This window comes from Capsicum annuum, chromosome 2, assembly GCF_002878395.1.
Source record: "Capsicum annuum cultivar UCD-10X-F1 chromosome 2, UCD10Xv1.1, whole genome shotgun sequence".
NCBI lineage: Eukaryota > Viridiplantae > Streptophyta > Magnoliopsida > Solanales > Solanaceae > Capsicum > Capsicum annuum.
Window position 1 is genome coordinate 18,835,771 of NC_061112.1, and position 20,862 is coordinate 18,856,632.

The 20,862-nt window shown below is 37.8% G+C and overlaps 1 protein-coding gene across 4 annotated transcripts in view; it reads right to left on the minus strand.

Moving 5' to 3' along the window:
- Window positions 1–1,246: 1,246 nt before the first annotated feature.
- Window positions 1,247–20,862, minus strand: part of LOC107858443 (probable inactive ATP-dependent zinc metalloprotease FTSHI 5, chloroplastic) — a 44,541-nt gene continuing 24,925 nt past the window's right edge. For 2 of the 4 annotated variants that reach the window (XM_047405078.1, XM_016703103.2), the window contains 7 exons: window positions 20,405–20,524; window positions 16,565–16,750; window positions 16,394–16,468; window positions 15,887–15,946; window positions 5,003–5,110; window positions 2,980–3,057; window positions 1,247–1,727 (listed from right to left, as the gene is read on the minus strand). In XM_047405078.1, the coding sequence (XP_047261034.1) occupies window positions 1,656–1,727; window positions 2,980–3,057; window positions 5,003–5,110; window positions 15,887–15,946; window positions 16,394–16,468; window positions 16,565–16,750; window positions 20,405–20,524 (699 nt within the window). In that variant the 3' untranslated portion in view covers window positions 1,247–1,655. Of the gene's footprint in view, window positions 1,743–2,979; window positions 3,058–5,002; window positions 5,111–15,886; window positions 15,947–16,393; window positions 16,469–16,564; window positions 16,751–20,404; window positions 20,525–20,862 lie in introns of all 4 variants that reach the window. The other 2 variants (XM_016703104.2, XM_016703102.2) reach the window with 1 other exon arrangement.

The window sequence follows — 20,862 nt, forward strand, 5'->3', positions numbered from 1 at the left end:
TGTAATACACGCGCAGACACGTGGATAAAAATGCTGATGTGGTTGTACACATGGATAATACCATTTACTTCTCTTATATTTATCTTATATTAAAAAAATAACTCATTTCTACCCTTAATTATTCGATTTTTCTCAAAAAAAAAATATATTTTTTAATTTTCCTCTGCTCCAAAATAATGAAAGGTATAATTTTCGTCGTTCAAGTAAGCTATTATTTAAAAGTTTATATTTTTTTGTGTGTTAAAAATATGAAATTATTTTTTTTCGATTAGTGTTTCATAATATGAAATTATTTTTTTCCGATTAGTGTTTTATAGTAGTTTTCGATTAGTGTTTCGATTAGGATTTTGAGGAGAGTCACATGCACAAATACGTTTCTTATTATAATAAATGGATTAAGAAATTATAATTTAAGTTAGAAGTGTACAAAAATCGAACCGATAAAAATGTTATTGATTTACCATTATTGGGTTAACGATTTTTTAATGATTTTGTAAAAAAAAAATTATTGGATTATTGATTCGATTTTGCTTTTTTTGTTAAGTTATTCGATAAACTGATAACCCAATAAGATTATATTTTTTCCTTATTATATATATATATAAAAAAAAAATTAAGATTACAAAATTAAAAAAGTACCATAGGAATGAAAACTGGAGTTTTAGATTGAATTAATAAACGAATGATTTTTTTTAGATTAATAAACGAAATTTTTACAAAATTAATAAACGGATGAAATTTTTATTTCATAAACTAATTAATAAACTGGAGTTTTATAAAATTAATAAACGGATGAATTTTTCTTTTTAGATTGAAAGTAATGGAGGAAGAGGGATAATAAATAGAAGGATAATTGAATTTTTGAAAAAAAATAAAGGAAAATAATTTTTTTTATTTTTTTATCGTTAAAAATGCTCTGATTTGGCATAAAAATGCCTCCATCACGCGCGGGATGAAGGTTGAACTCAAACATTTTGCCACATCAACGTAAAAGGGGCACGCGACATACTAAAAGAACAAGTTCGGAGGTACTTAGGACTAGTCAAAATTCATGTGTACCATGAATAAAACGTGACAAACTCAGGAGGTAATCGATATTTCTCTCGTGATTTTAAAAAGTAGGTAAATGAAAAAATAACTGCGATTAAAAAATGAAGGCCGAAATGACAAATTTGAAAATCCAATTCTTTGGCCATGCGGTTGGTATATCTTTGGTCAACTGGCCATCCCAAGGCAATTACAAATCTCACTAGAAAACCAATGGATATTTAATCAGCTCAAGTATTGTTTACAAAGAGCAAGGTAAAAATAAATCTTACTACTAAATATCAATTTCCTAGAATGAAATTAGCAAAAGATGCAAGAAGAAAATACACAATCTCATTCAAGATGAGAAGGAAAAATGGATGCAACCACTTCTCAGCCAGAACCTACAGCCTTAGTACCGCCCAATCCATCCCTTACCCCTCTGTAGTCTTCTCCAAGCCCTCTTCTTACCCCTCATGAAGAAGCAAAAGCAAAAAGATAAATAAAAAACAATGAAAAGAACTAATCTTGACATCAATAAATATGCATATGCTAACACAAACAAATCAGATGGGGGGAACTGCAACCATGAACTGATACTGGAAGGTGATATGAGATGTTCCTCCTATTTAATTTGCAGCTGTTAAAAACTCCATTGAAGAAGCTTTACCATTCTCTTGTAGGAAATTTTCTAGCACAGGCTGCGCAGATAAAAGCTGCATGTAAATTGGCATACAAAAAAAGGGGGATGGATTATAAGCATGCACATAGATGAAGGGAATTCCAAGCTGAAATTCATGAGACATCTAGATTTTGTGTATATCAAGCATAGAAAAGCTCTGTAGGTTTAGTTTTTTACTGGGTGTGAACTGAATTCTTGCTCAGCTAACACGTATCAGAGAGAGTGTGCCATGAGTTAAAGAGGCAAAGAACCTATCCATTAACAGACCAAACAATCAACGAACTCTTCAGCATGTTTTGGCGCACAATTGATATGGCGACTCTCAACTTTCAGCTCATCCTTTGGCCTCGAAACTTGAAGATGAACTGTTTACCACTATTTTCTCATGCCTAACTCTACAGGCTCAGAGCTTATCATCGAGCACCAAATAATGCTTCACTGGTGCCCAATATATCTCTACTTAGATTCTACCAGCTCCCACACTTGGGGAAGTACATGACCGTAAGTTTACACCGTAATTTTCTTATTAGCTAAAGATAAATGATATACAGAAAAAAGGAAGTATAACTGCCAAGTGTTAGGCTAAAGAAGGAACGATTTTCTGGCATGGTAATCCAAATTCAAGAAAGAGCAAAATTTCATTTAGGATTAAAAGCCCTGGAGGAACCAGCGGAAGATACCAAACTCGAAGCCTTGCACAATAAATATCAAGAACAATTTTGGCATTGCAGACAGTAACTTAGGCTTACTGCGTAGAAGATGCCTTCTCATTGAAAAAATTTCCCTGAAGGACTTGTGGAAATTCAACAAAATTTGTTGTATGCAGATCAGAAATGTCTTAAAGCTCATGTATATCACTATCTCTTATTGTGTCAACCTATGTCTTAGGATCTTAAACTAACTAGTTCTTTTATTTCAACTGTGTCCTCTTGGTGTTGCTTCACATCAAAGAAGCATCTGGATTGCTCTACGTACACTATTATGATATTTCTTCATTGAACTTCTTCTCCTGCTTACTTAGTCCATTAATAGACATTGTTAGAAGCTTGTCAGAAATCAACTAGCATCATTCAACTTTTTTTCAAGCATGTCTGACGGTGATCTCTCCCATATTTATTTAGGAACTGTAGCCTAATCATGGGTTCTCTTTTTGTTTGTGGTTCAGTCAGCCCAAGGTTAACTCTGTGCAACTGTTATCATCTATGAATTGAAGAGTGGATGACAGAATATAATTATGCATCATTTGTCCTCTGCAGATTGAGAATCAGTACCTCTTTATATGCTTTCGAAAGGAAGAATGGTTCTTTTTCACACACCCCATCATTATCTGCAATAATTCTCTCCAGATCCTGCAAATTAAAAAAGAACAATGCCCATCAGGAAAACATAATATAGAGAACGTAAACAGGAAATGAACACAAACTGAGTCATGCAACACGATATGTCGAGGGTTGGTACTTGCTACAGAAACACTCAGACTGTCATTTGGAAAGACCAGTGGGATAATCCTATCCTAGACTTAGGGATGGCAATGGGGCAGCGCCGGGGCATGCGGGCTGTGGTGGATTTGGACATGCGAGTGCATTGCGGGGCGGTTGCAAGTTGGTGAATCTGCTGTGGTTTCCTGGGTCTTCTACGTCTGTTCTTTACGAGTGATCCCATTTGTATGCATAAATTTTTCTTCACTCCTCCATTTTCTTCTTTGTTTACAGTAGCAAATGAAGAAATTTAAATTTTAGGTATGAAATCCAAATTCATAAGAGATCCACCATCATGGTACATCCAAATTCATAAGAGATCCACCATCATGGTACATCTAGCTAGCAACATTACGTGATGAAATTCTACAAATCACGACAAGGAATTGAAAAGAGAAACTGCACATTATTACCTTTTTTTTTTTGGTGTATACATTATTACTCATTTACTTATACCAATATATTTGTATATGGAGTATCTTATGAATAAATGAATCACTAGAACCTAGATTTACTTCTGACTTTCTTGATTCATTCGACATAGCGACGAAACCATTTTCCAATTTCCATCTAACCAAACCAACCAATAGATAATGGTCACTTCAGCAAAAAAGTTCTTGTATGAACTGTGGCACAAAAGGCAGAAAATGAAAACTTAAGCACCGGGGCTATGATGCGGTTTTATGCGGGGCGGGGCAGATTAAAGTTTTGCAGATTAGCCCCACCCAGTTACTATCCCTAGTCCTAATGGACAATAAAAAATTAATTCCTAAGTAGATAGTAAACAGGGAGAGAACACAAAATATGAATAATGTATGAATATATGTTGAAGACTTGAGTGTTGGTACAACATCACTCAGAAAGTCATAGGCGACGAGAGCTAGCACTCCTAGGCAAAAGTTGTAATCCCACTCTCACATAGCCAATGAAATCGGATGAGAGCTAGAACTCCTATTAAACAATTGAGGAAGTTCATCAGGTAAATGCCTCCTCGATCTTGAGATATAGATACTTCCCAAGAATTTTTACAGAGCACTAAATTTCAATGCAGCAGAAAATCGTTTGGGGAAGTTGCAACTTTCAATGTACTGGTAACCTTCCGTATTATTGCTTCTTTCTGGTAACCATTCCAATGGAACCATTTTTTTGGGTGATCGATCAGACATTCCAGCAGATTTGTCCCATTGCATTACTCTTCTGATGACTTCTCCAGCAACTTTTAGGGTTGAAATTTAGAACGACACTAATTACATTACCATACCACTTTTTGGTGACTCCAATTAATTCCCTTCTGTCTGTGCTACAAGATGCATTTTCTTTAACTATGCAATCACTAGCAATATTTTGGGGTAAAAAATCAGCATCGCTTTTCTTTCCATGATTGTTCACTATTTCGTGAAACTATTTGGGTGACCCGACAGTCCGACACCAATTTGAAATGGAAAATTGAATGTTAAGAGAATTACTGAAATATTGTATATTTGTATAACATCATTTTAGTGACTATATCATAGTAATTTGGAAATCCAAATCAAAGGTCCTATTAGAAAATGAATCAGTTCTGGCTTTACTTAATCACTGGGGATTCACTTTGGTGTTCATTTGCTAAGGGCAAACAAAAATCACAAGAATTACGCAAAAAAAAAAAAAAAATATTCATGCAAAATTAAATGCCAAAGGAGTGCTATCCCCATCAAAAGTCTCAAACTATTAAGATCCAGAGGCGCCATGAAGTACTTTATTTTGTAAAAGATGAATTTTCAGAATGCATAATTTGTTTTTGCAATTTCAAACACATACTTCTACATCAGCTTACCTTTCTTGTCAAGACTTCATACTTGAGCAGCTCTTCTACAATCTTCTCTAGCACTTGTCGATTTTTCTGAAGCATGCCTTTTGCTTTATCATAAGCCATATAGTACATCTGTACAAAAAAAAACAAGGCAAGATGATTATTGGGTTAGGGAAAATGCTGCTCTATGATTATACAAGCAACAGCACTTTCAAGTAAATCTATCAGAAGGTGCTTTCTAAATTTCATCAGTATAGGGCATATTCACCTTCACAAAACATCAGGTTTTAAAAAATCAACCATCTTATTCAAGAGAAATAAACTTTCAGGATACTGCTAGCAGAAGTTTTTCTTTAATCCTGGATGTTAGATCAGCAAGGCTTATTGCAACCTGATAAGATCAATCCTTATTCATGCACATGTAAGTCATGTGCCTCCAATTCTGTTAGAATCTTGTAAATATTCTAGTGTTTTGTAAATATAAGTATATACATCTAATGGGATCAATTAGCTTGATTTACTTCCTGTAATTATGTCTTTTTAATTCTCTTTCCTTTCTTAGAACCTGTAAATTTAGCTACTTAAACCTCAATAACAGTGTTTTTCTCTCAATAACTCTTCCTTGTTCCATTTTCACATGGTATCAGAGCCCTTGTTAGGTATTCGTCATTGTGCATCTTATCTTACCAGTGACACCAGGAAGAAGGAAAAAAAACCGTCATCACCTTGTCATATTCTCCAGCAAATGTCACTGCATCACTTTCCCTGAGGGCTGTACATCAACCGACACCACTAAGGAACTTGGATACCTTCAGCTACGAGATCCCAGAAAGCTCAGCCCCGGCGGAGCTTCCACGTGTGCACACGCACCGGGAAGTCTTTTGATATTTCCGGCGAGGTTACCTCATGTGCAGGCACGTGAGAGATCTTTCGACTACTTTCTGACGAGACTCTTTCACCTGTTCACCTCTTCAATCTACCTCGACCCATCCACTTATTATTGCATTCTACCACCGGAGCCCAATTTCAAGAAGTGCACTCAACTTTCTGGTGAGGTACACTGTTCTGGTGAGAAATTTTCTGGCTTTGGGTTACTGCACCCACTGTTTCCAGCACTTTGAAATCAAAACTTGGTAACATTTATTCCCATGAACTGATATTTGGGTGCTGAAAGTCCTTTGATTCGTCGAAAATGTTGCTTGGATCAGATGCTATTGGTTCTAAGACGATACTACCAGTAACTCAAACCAAGTGATTACCACAAAGCCATTGCTAGATACTAGATAGTGCAAATACCTATCTTGATCCTCTTCTGTTCAATTAAGATGCAGAAGACAAGGTATTTTTTTTTGAAACTGGCAACTTTGTATATTTCTCCAAAAGCAGTACAACCTTTGTACTGAAACCGTATTTACATCATTTACTGTACTATCCTGCTATCTCTTATCTAAATTGAATCTAGAACATCAATTATAGAGATAGTATCATTTGAGTACACTTGATTACACCAAAAACATAGCAACAAAAGACAATTAAGCTTAGTCTTTTGCATACTACTCTCTATGCTCTCAAAACATCTAGCATTCCTCTCCTTCCATATAGTCCACGAGACACTTGCAGGGACGATTCTTGATCTGTCTCTATTTTTTGTGTGCACGCCAGCTTCCTCCCAGCTATGAATTGTTTCTGTAATCTTTCCAGGCATAGTCCAGGAAATGCCCTTGAGATTTAAGAACATCCTCCATAGTAGTCCGGTGATTTCACAATGAAGAAAAAGATGATTAATTGTTTCTGCATTTTCCCTACAAAAAAAAACATCTAGGGCACAATGGTATCCCTTTCTTCATCAAATTTTCTTGAGTGAGAGCAGCTTCTTTAGCCAGCAATCAGACAAAGCATGCAACTTTGTGTGGGACTTTGTTTTTCCAGATGCCTTTCCAAGGCAAAAGTTCTTACACACTGGGGGGTTTGGTTCATCCAGCTATCAGCATTACTCACCTTAAACTGGCCATTCGTGCTACCTTTCCACCATAGAGTATCTTGATCTGTTTCTAAATCATTGAACTGGTCAATAGTGTTGAAGAGGTCTGCTACTCTTTGAATTTCCCAGTCGTTCAACTGTCTTCTAGAGTTGAAAGTCCATCCTTGATGTGTCCATAAGTCAACGATTTTGTTGGGAGAGACTAATGCATAGATGTCTGGAAACTGAATATCTAGTCTTCCTGTCTCATGCCACTCATCTTTCCAAAAATTAGTTTTGCTTCCATTTGCCACTTTAATCTTTGTGTTGGTCTTGAATTCACTCCATTAAGCTCTAAGGATCTCCACAAACTAACTCCATATGGTGTGGTGATATCCTTTGTCATCCAGTTATCTTCCTCTTCATATTTAGCACTAATGACATTCCTCCACAAAGATTGACTGTCATTACAGTACTTCCATAGCCATTTCATTCTTAGGGCCTTGCTATGAAATTTCAGGTTCTTGATTCCTAATCCTCCTTGTCTTTTCCCTACAGTCACAGTCTCCCATTTGACCAAGCTGTATCCATTCCTTTCACTATTCCCTTGCCAAAGAAACTTCTTCCATATCTTGTCATCTTGTCTAGTCTGTTGATAACCCGTGCAGGAATAGGAAAGGCAGACATCATGTAAGCTGGGAGAGAATCAACGACCGAGTTAATGAGAGTTAATCTATCTCCCCTAGACAAGTACTGAGTCTTCCACCTTGCTAGTTTCTTTTCACATTTTTCTATTACACCATTCCATATTTCTGTGGATTGTGACTTTGCTCCCAATGGCATTCCAGATATATTGTGGGTAGGGTTCCCACTTCTCCACCTAGAATTGAGCTCAGAAACTCTAATTTTGCACCTCATTAATAGGATATAAGAAGCTTTTCCTCCAATTAATGTGCAGCCCGGAAATCCCTTCAAACAACACCAAAATCACCCTTAGGATCTTAAGTTGCTCCTCTTTAGCTTCACACATGATGAGAGTGTCATCTGCATATTGCAAATGAGTTATCTCTAAATTTTCTCCTCCATTTCTAGCCACGTCAAAACCTCTGAGCCAACCATTCGTATTTGATGTCTAGATCATGCTATTAAAACCTTCCATAGCTAATAAAAATAAAAGGGTGACAAAGGGTCTCCTTGTCTAAGACACCTTTGTGCACTAAAGAAGCCTGCAGGTGAGCCAATTATAAGCACAGAAAATCTCATAGTGGGGATGCAATATTTGATCCATTGTATCCACTTTTGGCCAAAACCCATTCTCCTCGTAGTATCCAGTACGAACTCCCAATTAACATGGTCGTATGTCTTTTCCATGTTTAGCTTACAAAGGATTTCAGGGTTTTTTTGTTTCAATTAGGAGTCAACGACTTCATTCGCTATAAGTACTGCATCCATGATTTGTCTGCCTTTGATGAAGGTCATTTGTTGCGACTCAACCAACTTTTGCCATCACATCTTTCAATCTTTCTGTAATACTTTGGCAAATAACTTGTATATGCTACCTATCAGACTAATTGGTCTGAATTCCCTCAACTTTTTGGCTCCTTTCTTCTTTGGGATGAGAGTTATGAATGTGGCATTAAGGCTTCTCTCAAACATTTTTTGTTCATAGAAGTTCAGAAAGGCCAACATGATGTTGTGCTTCAGTATCTCTCAACACTTCATGAAAAATCTCATGGTGAAGCCATCAGGACCAAGTGCCTTGTCTGTTGCACATAATTTTAAACATCTCAGGAATTCATTTTCTTCAAACCCTCTTTGTAGCTTCTCGTTTTCCTCTTTAGCGAGTCTAGGACAATTTGGATGCATATAAGTTGGTCTTCTGTTTGTGTTTGTCGCTTCTGAGTATAGTTTTCTGTAAGAATCTACCACCTCCCTTTCAATTCTGTTTGGATCCTGAGTCAACTCCCCTTGGATCAAGAGTTGGTCAATGTTGTTGTACCTTTTATGAGCATTTGCCATTTTGTGAAAAAAATTAGGTGTTTCTATCCGCCTCCTTCAACCATAGTGACCTTGACTTCTGCCTCCAAGAAATTTCATTTCTTCATTTTTGATCAATTCCTCGTACTCGAGCATACTTGTTGCCCTTCTTTCTGTCTCATCATCAGTCAACCTGCTATTCTCCATTATTCCATCAAACACTACCAATTTGCTTAGCAAAATTTTTCTTCTTGTTCCCAGGTTTCCCTGTTCACTCTTACTCCACTCCTTGAGCTTGATTTTTAGAGATTTAAGCTTAGAGGCAAAAATGTAGTCTGGTCTTCCAAAGTAGTTGAAAGAGCTCCACCATTCCTTAATTCTATCATTGAAATCTTCTGTGCCTAACCATCAATTTTCAAATTTGAAATAGTTTTTGTTTCTGTTCCATATTCCCCCTTGTAAGGCAATAAGGGAGTGATCAGACCTTAACCTCTTAACCTTTGTAATGACTTCTGTTGTAAATTGTTGAAGTTGTCATACCACTCTTCTTAGAACAAAACTCTATCGATCCTGGAAGATACCTCCTACCTCCTGGTTATCCCCTTTAAACCAGGTGTAGGAATTATCCTCAAGTTGTATATCAACCAGCTTCAAGTCTTCAATCACATCAGAGAATTCTTGCATAAACCCTTGTTCTTCTTTGGCAGTTTCTCTTTTCAGAGATGAATCTGGCTACATTAAAATCCCCACACACAATCCACGGACCTTCCATCAGACCCCTTACGGCTCCTGTCTCATCCCACACAACTCTTCTTTCAATATAGCAGTTGGGTGCATATATCCCAGTAATATGACAGAAAAATTTTTGAAGTTGTGACTCGAATTTACATGTTATTGTATTATGTACCTATCTCCAAAATTTCTCCTTTCCACACCCTGCTGTCCCACATCAAGATACCCCTTCTAGTGTCATTGGCCTCTAAACATGCAAAATTAATCCATCTACCTCCCATGTTTGTTTCACTTCCTCTGTTAAATTCCCCTCTAGTTTAGTTTCTTGCAGACAAATGATGTCTGCATTCCATCCAATTACTAAACTGTTCACCAATCTCCTCTTATCCCTGTTAACCAAACTTCTAACATTCCATGAAACTAACTTGAACTTCATCAATCACTACTTGACTCACTTCTCCCCTTAATTTTTGCACCCGTTATTTTTGAATTTAACATCAAAAGACACTAGACTCTTCAGCTCTTGCATACCCCTGAATCTTAATTTTTTAAAGACAATCTCATTCTCCATTTTTCTTGCGTGCCTGGAGCTATCCACTTGTAGAAGTAGCTCCAAAGCTTTTTCTTCATGGCTCCGAAAATCTGCTCCCAGTACTTCGCCCAATTTGATCATGTTCTGTTTCACCCACAAAGAAATCTCCCTTTCTTTGCAAACTATCGCGTGTTGCTGTTGGACTTGAAGTGGTTTTGCTTCTTCAATCTCCCATTCCCCCATAGTCGTAAGATAATTTGATACCCCTGTCACAATTGGACTGTCTTTACCACTATTGATCTCCTTTTCCCCTAGTTCCTTATCTTCTGTTTCTATTAATTGTTGCCCATCTTCTTCTAGTATTCCTTCCGCCACAGTTGCCATAACTCTCTCTTCTGTTGAGAGTTGATTACCGATCTGCATGTCCCACTACTCTATTTCTTGAAAATACTGGTCATCAGCTTTTAGCAAGGATATATCTTTGTTTTCATCCATAACTTCACAACGGAAGAGATCATTAAAAATGACTTTGCTAGCAAAGTCCAGCCCACATCCTTTTAAGTTTTCTAGACTCCTTATTGGGCTTCAGAGCTTGGCCCAATTTGATACGTTCATTTAAATTGGTCATGTGCCTCTCACATGAACTTTCATTTAAATTGATCATGTGCCTCTCACATGAATTTTCAAACAAGGCAACAGTTGACTTGCTGGGCCCACCCGCGTGTTCACTTGCTGCAAAAACCCTAAAAGAATGGGATTTTTGTACTTTGCTACAGTTCATACAGCTCTCTGTCCTCTGGGTAAAGGGAATTTCTGGATCGAAAGATATCCCTTCTCTGGCATCTCCTCTCTTCTCTTTCGGCAGAACTTCAAACCTAATTTTGCTTTCTGACCATATGGGGAGATGGTACTTGACCCCATCTTTTGATATCGCTACTTCTCTGGGTATGCTTCTTCCATCGTTGGACACCAGTATTCTGGCCCATTTCATGTGGTTCTTCAACTCTGTTTCTTCTTTTGTGGCTACCCAACCCCCGCAAAGATAACCAATTTCTTGGAAAAGTTTTTGTGACCATAGGTGCAGGGGAACTCCAATGACTCGGATCTAAGTTCCAACGGTTCTAGCATTATTTGGTACACATCCCACCATTGGATTCCACCACTCCAAGCTGAACTTCTGATTTTTCCAATTCCATTGCCCTTGAAGAGGCTGTTTAGGCTTGCAAAAGCCAGGGAGGATGGCAGAGTTTTGGTAGATGACATTCTTATTAAGAAAAGATGACAGTCGTATTTTCATAAGCTCCTGAATGATGAGGGGGACAGAGGCATTGTATTAGCGGAGTTGTAGCACACCGAAGAATTTCGTGATTTCGATTTTTGTCCGCGTTTTAAGGTGGAGGAGGTTAGTGAGGCTATTCGCAAGATGCGAAGAGGCAGGGCGATGGGGCCCGATAAGATTCCGGTGGATTTTTGGAAGTTTGCTAGTGGGACGGGGTTGAGGTGGTTGACCGACTTATTCAACAACATTTTTAAGTCAGCTAAGATGCCCGAGGCGTGGCGATGGAGCACGATGATTCCTCTTTATAAGAATAAGGGTGATATTCAGAGTTGCAACAACTACCGAGGTATTAAGTTGTTGAGTCACACGATGAAGATTTGAAAGCGGGTGATGGAGCGGAGGTTGAGGAGGATAGTATCTATTTTGGAGAATCAGTTTGGTTTTATGCCTGGTCGCTAGACAACTGAGGAAATTCACCTAGTGCAGAGACTGGTTGAGCAGTATAGAGAGAGGAAGAAGGATCTTCACATGGTGTTTATTGACTTGGAAAAGGCATATGACAAATTCTCTAGGGAGGTTCTTTGGAGATGCTTGGAAGTGAGGGGGGTCTCTATGGCGTACATTCGTTCGATTAGGGACATGTACGAAGGGGCGAAGACTCGGGTAAGGACTGTGGGAGAGGATTCTGACTATTTTTCGGTCCTGACTGGATTGCACCAGGGATCGACTCTTAATCCGTTTTTATTCGCCGTGGTTATGGATGTGTTAACAAGGAGAATTCAAGGTGAGGTGCCATGGTGTATGCTTTTTGCAAATGATGTAGTCTTGATTGATGAGTTGCGTCGAGGTGTTAATGATAAGTTGGAGGTTTGGAGACAAACCCTGGAAACTAAAGGTTTTAGGTTAAGTAGGACAAAGACGGAGTACTTAGAGTGTAAGTTTAGTGACACGAGGCAAGAGAACGAGGTGGTAGTGAAGTTACGAGGTGGTAGTGAAGTTGGAGTCTCAGGTGGTGTGTAAGAGAGAGAGTTTTAAGTACCTTGTTCTATGATTCAGGGGAATGGAGAGATTGACGAGGATGTCTCTCACCGTATTGGGGCAGGTTGGTTGAAATGGCGGGTCACCTCGGGAATCCTTTGCGATAAGAAGGTGCCTCCCAAACTGAAAGGCAAATTCTACAGAGTTGCAGTCCGGCCGGCTATGTTGTATGGCGCGGAGTGCTGGCCGGTTAAGAACTCTCACGTTCAGAAGTTAAAGGTGGCGGAAATGAGGATGTTGCATTGGATGTGCGGTATCACGAGGGCTGACAGGGTTAGGAATGAGGCTATTCGGAACAAGGTAGGAGTGGCATCGGTGGAGGATAAAATTCAGGAAAAGAGGTTGAGATGGTTTGGGCATGTGATGAAAAGGGGCACGGATGCTCCAGTTCGTAGGTGTGAGAGGTTGGCCTTGGATGGTTTCAAGCGGAGTAGGAGTAGACCGAAGAAATACTGGACAGAAGTAATTAGACGTGACATGGAGCAATTACGGCTCACTGAGGACATGACCCTTGATAGGAAGGTTTGGAGGAAGAGTATCAGGGTAGAGAGCTAAGGGGTGTGGTTAAGTCATAGGCTGGAGTTAGGAGAGTTTCGTGTAGCTTGGTTGGTAGGGCTAGGGTTGGGGGGAGGGGGTGCCTTTTGTTGGTTCATGTACTTATTTGAGGTTGTTGTATCGTTGTTATTTTATCATGTTGTATGCTTGCGATATTTGAACACGGTCTCGGTCCTTTTCTTGAGCCGGGGGTCTATCGAAAACAACCTCTCTACTTCTTCGGATGTAGTGGTATGGACTGCGTACATTCTACCCTCCCCAGACCCCACTATGTGGGAATATACTGGGTTTGTTGTTGTTGTTGTTGTAATGTTTGTTCAGCCATGTGCCTGTTGGGAAATTCAAATAGAAACTTATCGTCATACATCTCTTAAATATTTACCCCAAAAGCCTTTTTCCAGAGCAGAGATGACCATCTTCCTATCTCTGTCAAAGATGGTTTTTCCTTTTTCGCTCCTTCCAGTTGTCCTATCAAACATCTTAATAGCCCATTATCTTTGCTATCATCCTGACTCACAATCTCTATGTTACCCTCCTTGTATGTAATCTCTGCATCATGGAGTTTGTTGGACTGGCATTTACTCTCCCGTACGGCTCTCGCATATGGGTAGTTGGCATTTGTGGGTTTTGGAGGGACTGTCTCTTCCAATCTTTTAGGACATTTAATGAAATTCTCTTGTCTTAAATGCAATGTCAAGCCATCCAGCACTCTTGGCTAACTCTGTTATGATAAGGACAGATTTCCCCCCATTGTTAATAGTCAAGATGCTTATAAATCTCCCATGCTCGTATTTCCTTGTGCAAAATGCTCAGCTCCTCTCTCCGTCATCTTCCATCTTCTGACCGTATTCTTTTGATCGCTGGAGGCTTCTCTCATGTTGACACATATCCATTCCATTGTTTTGCAGCTAATGGACGATCTCCTCATCATTTTACAGCTTCTTTCTACCCATTCGAACCATACTAAGTTCTCAGAGTTCCATCTTGTGATATCGAAAGACTTGAATCCGCATTGAAGTAAATTCTGTTCTCTCCCATTGTAATATGAAAATGGCTAGCTATGTGAAGAAAGAAAGGTAAAGTTGTCACATAAGGTGATAACTCAGGTTATGAAGGAAAAGGAAAAAGAAATTGAAGATTCCAGCAGGGATCTGCCGGAAAGAGGACTCCCCCCTCCTCTAGGAAGTAGGAGAGAGTGTGTTTTGGGGAAATGTGCCTGGGAGCATAAAGGAGTTAATGTTAAACTTTGGTGCTTCTGGAGTAACACTAGAAGACGAGGTATTCAAGATCACTTAATTAAACGAACTAAGGATATTGAAGAGAAGATTCGAGGAAAATGAGAAAAGATTCCTGCTCAATTGTGTAGCCTCTAATGGAAGTCAAATAAGAAAAGATTGATGTTCAATTGCTTATCCTCTTATGGAAGTCTCCTGATTTTAAATTGATGCCCTTGTTCATCGATTCTAGACCTGCTTTTAAGTTCGGAAAAAGGCTCTTGCTCTACACACAAATGAAATCTCTCGCTTTTATGACGTGATTTCTCAGTTGACGAAACCATCGAACGCTATCCTTCTTTCTAATATAATATAAATAGCACAAAAATCCATTCTGAAACTGCTACGGACAACAATGTAAATACATAAACTTAGTATTTAATAAATAAACACACTTACACTAGGACTGTATTTTCACTCTTGTCTCTATGGTTGTAGACCCTAGTAGCTTGAGCATGCCTAACATAGCCATAAACCTAGTAATCCCCCTATGGATTCAACCATTAGGAAGAGTAGTTATCCACGAAATACCATGGCAGTTCTTAGTGATAATCAAGCTGCACTTCACGTTGCGATGAATGCAATATAAAGATGTATTGATGGAACCAAACATATTAAAATCAATTATCGTTTTGTTAGAGAAAATAAAACATTGGCCCTAGGTTTGGAAAGCAAAATGAGCACCCACAACAACCAAGCCTCAATTCTAAACAAGCAAGGATCAGCTATATGAATCCTCAATAAACATAATTCTCCATTTAATGCATCTTAGGGCAACATTGTACAAGATACAATTGTAAAATCAAATAACCAACTGCAACTGACAAAAGCATTTGACAAGTCACTTATAAGTCGCCAGATCATGTACATAAGCAACAAGCTTGCTACATACAACAGGCATGAGTGTACTGGGTTACACTTTTACCTAGATAAATACACAAATACAATAATGTGACATGACTGTCCTACATACACATTTAGCCAAAATAACTGAACTTAACCTCTTTTTTTATAACCATGGTGTCGGTGTCTGGGCCAGCTTTCGAGGACCTCGACTAAATCCACGGGATATCTGCCACCTCCCACCAGCAACATATACCAGGTAACTCTGTCCACCAAGGCTAGGACGGATGGGAAGCATCACCTAGTGTTTTTTGTCTCTACTGAGATTTGAACCTGAGACCTCAGGTTCTCAACCCACTAACTGAACTTAACCTTTGTTTTCACACATTCTCCAAAACAATTCTCTTATTTTTTATCAAACATGTTAAGAAACCCTCCTGATAACCCACCCAAGCACACTAAGACTACTACTATATGTACAGTTTAGCTAAAATCAAGCCAGATAGTGGAAGCTATAAGAAGAAGCCAAAAGGACAGTGCTTCAACAACCTTACTCTGGATATTTTGACTTATTACAATGATTAAGTACAATTTGTGGCCCACAGTTTCATTTAAGCAAGAAAATTTTGTACATAGAATTCTCATATAACAAGAAAATAATGTTTCATATCATCAATCAAAAGGACCAGGGAGTATTACTCAATAGGCAACTTCATACCTTTTCCACTTTAGCAGCCATCTCATATTCAAAATGGTTTCCCATACTCAAAGTCGCGACCTATTCAGGGAAGCAACAAAAGAAGACGATAAGACAAGAATATTTCAACGGAAAAAAGCGAATTAGTCGCACACCAAGATATACACTGCAGTCAGTTACTTTATGTCTGACAAATATTTGTTCAAGCACACATATCTATAAGATAGTGTGAAACAGCAACATTTGGGTTCCCATTTCCATGTGCAAATCTTATAGGCAAGAGACTTTCATGGCAGAGACTGGTTCACTCATTAACATCGAGGTGAATGATTTTCTAGTTTGGTTCCACCCTAACTGTTTGCAGTCAAGGTCATCATAGCAAACAACTTGATGTAGTTCACAAGGTGACTTGTAAAATTTCATTAATATGCCTTGGGAAAGAGAAATGGTTCACGAAGCTATAGTGAAGATACAAAAGGCAAATAAATTTGAATGAAATAATACAGATGGGAAAATAAAGGTAAATACCGAATTGCCATGATGGTAAATTGTAGGACTATCATCAGGGCCCCAACCATATTGAATCACCATCCTTGTAGCTATCTGTTGCAAAATAGTGTGAATTATTAGGTCCCAGTATCCACAGCAGCGCACATGAGAGAATTAAAGTTCAAGAGGGCCAGAAGAGTCTACTAGAACCTCCTCAGCCTGCTTTAGCTCTGAAGAAGAAAGAATATTTTCTTCCCCAAATGGAAGCAATAGCTGGGCCGCAATATAAGAACCAAAGCAAAAAACTAGTCTCTTTTCCAGATATGATCTTGATTCAACATTCCCACTGATAGAACCTTCATTTTTAGCCTTCGTGATCTTTGTACACCCAATTCCCTGAAATCAGCAGGAACTTTGTAAAAGTCAACATCTTCCAGGACACACCAAGCACACATCTAATGAGGCAATATTACATGGATTTAGGTATGAATGTTAGTTGTATGCACACTTACGAGATATCAATATAGGGTAAAATCCCTAAGGAGTTGGTGGGAGTGTAAACTTACAACTCACCAAACCTTATGGCAGATTGATCAAACCACAGGGGCAGAAGAGGAAATTTGTTACTTGAAAAGCTGCAGGAGGATGATGCCAATAAATCAAACCCCCGCTGAGGGTTTCAGTACTAAATATGCTCTCTGACAAGGGTAAAAAGAGCGTACACAATGCTGCATTCACAATTTACATTCATCCTTTTTACTTTATTAATTTATCACAACTCTCACTCTACAAAGCTGCTTCTTACAGGTAAAATGGGTAAAAATGGTAAAATGAAAAGTTAAAAGTTAAATTGTTTCCCAATATAGAAATAAGCTATTTTTCTTGAAACGGACTCATAAGGAAAGTGTCACATAAATTGAAACGGACGGAGTAATAAAAGGAAAGTGTGTGACATAAAATGGGGCATAGGGAGTATTATGTACCTTAAAGAAAAGCACAACATAACAACATACTCACCCAACTAAAAGGCTCAAGGATTGTTTCTTGATGTGAAGGCGAAATAAAAATAAAAATAAAATATAAAATAAGAAAAATGTAGAGAAAGGTAGAAAATTTCTTCTCTTTTCCTTCTGTTTTAGGAGGCTGAAGTTAAGAGAATAAAATGCTCTACAAGTTATATGGCACCTAGGGGTGTAGGTATTGAATGGTGAATGAATGTGTTAGAATATGAGTAGGAATAGGAATAGAATATAAAATCTACTTTAGAAATAGGAATAGCATATAAAATCCTACTTGGAAAAGGATTGTAATGTAGTGTCCTATTAGAAAAAGGATTGGAATGTATTGTCTACAAATAGGGCCTCAATGTAATAATGTAGTTACAACAATTCAATAATATTTTCTCTTATATTTCTCACATGGTATCAAAGCTTCCACGATCTTGGTAAAGAATCAAAGAGTTTCCGCTGTAGGCGGGTGGCTATAATCCATATATGCCACCCGTCCAGCCAATGATCATGTTAGCAAAAGTTAGGCCACCACACTTCTTTCCCCTAATTTCTCATATCTTTGCATAGCACCATGCATCTGTCCGGTGACTACTTTTTCATATCTATTTTTTCTTAGCACCGTGCTTCTTTTCGGTGACTATTTTCTCATATCTGATTTGCATAGCACTGTGCATCTTTTCAGACTACTTTGTCATATCTGAGTTGCATAGCGCCATGCATCTTTCTGGTGACTCCTCAGATCTAATTTATGTAGTTCCGTACGTCTTTCCAGTGACTCCTCAGATCTAATTTATGTGGGGTCGTGCCATCATTCCGACCCTACCCATATAATTTCTCTTTTTCAGTAGGGTGTGCCATCATTCCGACCCTGCCCATATAATTTCTTTTCCAGTAGGATCGTGCCGTCATTCCTACCCTACCCATATAATTTCTATTTCTCAATAGGGTTGTGCCATCATTCCGACCCTACACATATTTCTTTTTTTCAGTAGGATCGTGTCATCATTCCGACCCTACCCATATACTTTTTTTTTCCTCAAATTGTAGTCACTTTTCAGCCATCAAATCTAATAATCCGGCGTGTGAGCGTGTTTCGGCTAAGTTTCCGGTGACTTTCATGTTCAAGATCTACTCGTTTCTTGATTTCGAGATGACCCGTATATTTTATACCAGTTTTCGGCAATTTTCCAGCGACACATAGACTTTACGACAATATTTACTACTTTTTGGATCATTTTTTCAGTTTGTTCCGTTTCAATTGAGGTCTCCCAAACGTCCAAAGCAGTCCTTATCAGTTTTCTTGCAGATATCTTCACCAAGTCCCTCACCAATTCTCATATTAGTTACATCCATAACAAGCTTGATACATATGTCTTCTATGCACCAGGTTGAGAGGGAGTGTTAGAATATGAGTAGGAATAGGAATAGCATATAAAATCCTACTTGGAAAAGGATTGTAATGTAGTGTCCTATTAGGAAAAAGATTGGAATGTACTGTCTATAAATAGGGCCTCAATGTAATAATGTAGTTACAACAATTCAATAATATTTTTCTCTTATATTTCTCACAGAATGAATGTACTCTTTTTTTTTATACATAAAGTAAATAATTTTACTAAAGCTAGGAGAAGAAAACGTCTATATACAGTAAGTATACAAAAAAGCAAAGAACACATACCAAACAATTGAACATACTGTTATTCTTACTGAGCACTACTTCTAATGCAATAATTCTGATGAAATAAATCATCTTCAGGCAATGAATCAATATTGCAGTAACTATTATATGCATAAATGATATTTTTCTTATCACTAGAATCACCAGGTATTGATAATTGACTCTCTCTCTGTCCCATTTCATGTGAAGGTGTTACTATTTGCAAGTCAAAACACTCTTTTCTTTGACTACCATTTTCTCAAACGTTTTTCAAATATTCTGAATCATTAGCTATATTGACTTGTAGCACTTGTCGTGTAGTTTTCAAATATATAATTTTTATTGTAAAACATTTGAAGAATCTATACTCGAATTCATAGTCAAGTGTTCTGGCCATCGTACTCCGAATGCCTTCACGTAAATTGGGACAGAAGAGTAGGTAAACAAGTTAATAGGGTCCCCCAATTAATCTATAATCTCCGTTACGGTCCAAATGTAAAGCTCTTTAGAATAAACAATAAAAGGTTGGCCACAATAAAAGTGACAAAAATTGAAAACCCCTATATTTGCCGTTAACAATAATCAACTGCTGATTGATAACTCATTCTCCTTTTGTGACACTTAAGCCCCATTTGTTTACACTTAATAAAGGTCTCAATCTGAATAGTTCAGACCTCAAACTATTATGTCCTTTTTTTAATTTAAATTTAAACACTTAATGGGTCTTAAGTAGATCTAAATCATTCAGATCCTGAACATGGTCTTAGTATTATTAAGAGGTTATTCAGTTAAGGAGTTCTCCAAAAATGCCTTTCACCACCATTATGTTCGTAATCACCACAAGCCTGGTCTACACCACTGTCAGTCACCACCACTACCATCAACCACCTCATAATCAAACTACCACCACCAACTTCACCATCACCGTTAGCAACTACCAGCAACCTCCTCTAACAACACAACCACCTCCACCACAACACTAGCAGTCCTGCTGGACAATTAGTACCAACAACAACAACCACCTTAAAACATAATATTTTGTAGATATAACATCAAAATTATTTTATTTGAAATTTATATTTCTTAACTTTTTAATAAAAATAAATTATAAACATTTAATATTGAGGCGACAGTCTCAATTATAATCTAAAAAACATCTTAATATTTAGATGTGTATTCAGATTCATACATTTGACTCTTGATAAGAAGAGCACCGCCTTAGTGTGACTCCTACTTTGTAAAACAATCACTTCTCAGTTCTCTCATAGAATAACATTGGCTCATTAGTTTCTCCTGCTTTCTCTTTTAAGAGAAAAAATAAAGTATAACTATAATCACACTTATCAAAACAACCAGACTACAATGAAAAACAGAATATAGTACCTCCCAAGAGAAGGGCTCGAGCCACAAATTATCCACAATATCAAAGCTTGGTAGAAGAAGAGCTATTAAACTCCGACCTGCAGCCCAAACAGCATGTGGAAACTTTGTTTCCATCGTCCACTGAAAATAAAAATCAAATGAACAGTCAATCCATGTTGTGTCACACATGAAGAGACAATAGTGATGTTTTCAGTATAGACAGTTTTAAGAAACTATTAGCTAAACTCTGCTTTAGAAATTCTAGAGATGGTTAATCTTTTTTTCCAATAGTTAACAAAGTTGCTGAACTACTAACAATGAGTCTGAAGAATGCACTTTTAACTCCCGGGCGCTTGAAATGCTTTTACTGATGAGAAGCAAATTGTTGATGTAGTTTTAATTGCTAATGAACTGACTGATTCGAGAGAATTGAATGGAAGTGCCGGAACTATTATGCTGGCTGGACTTGGAAAAAAGGT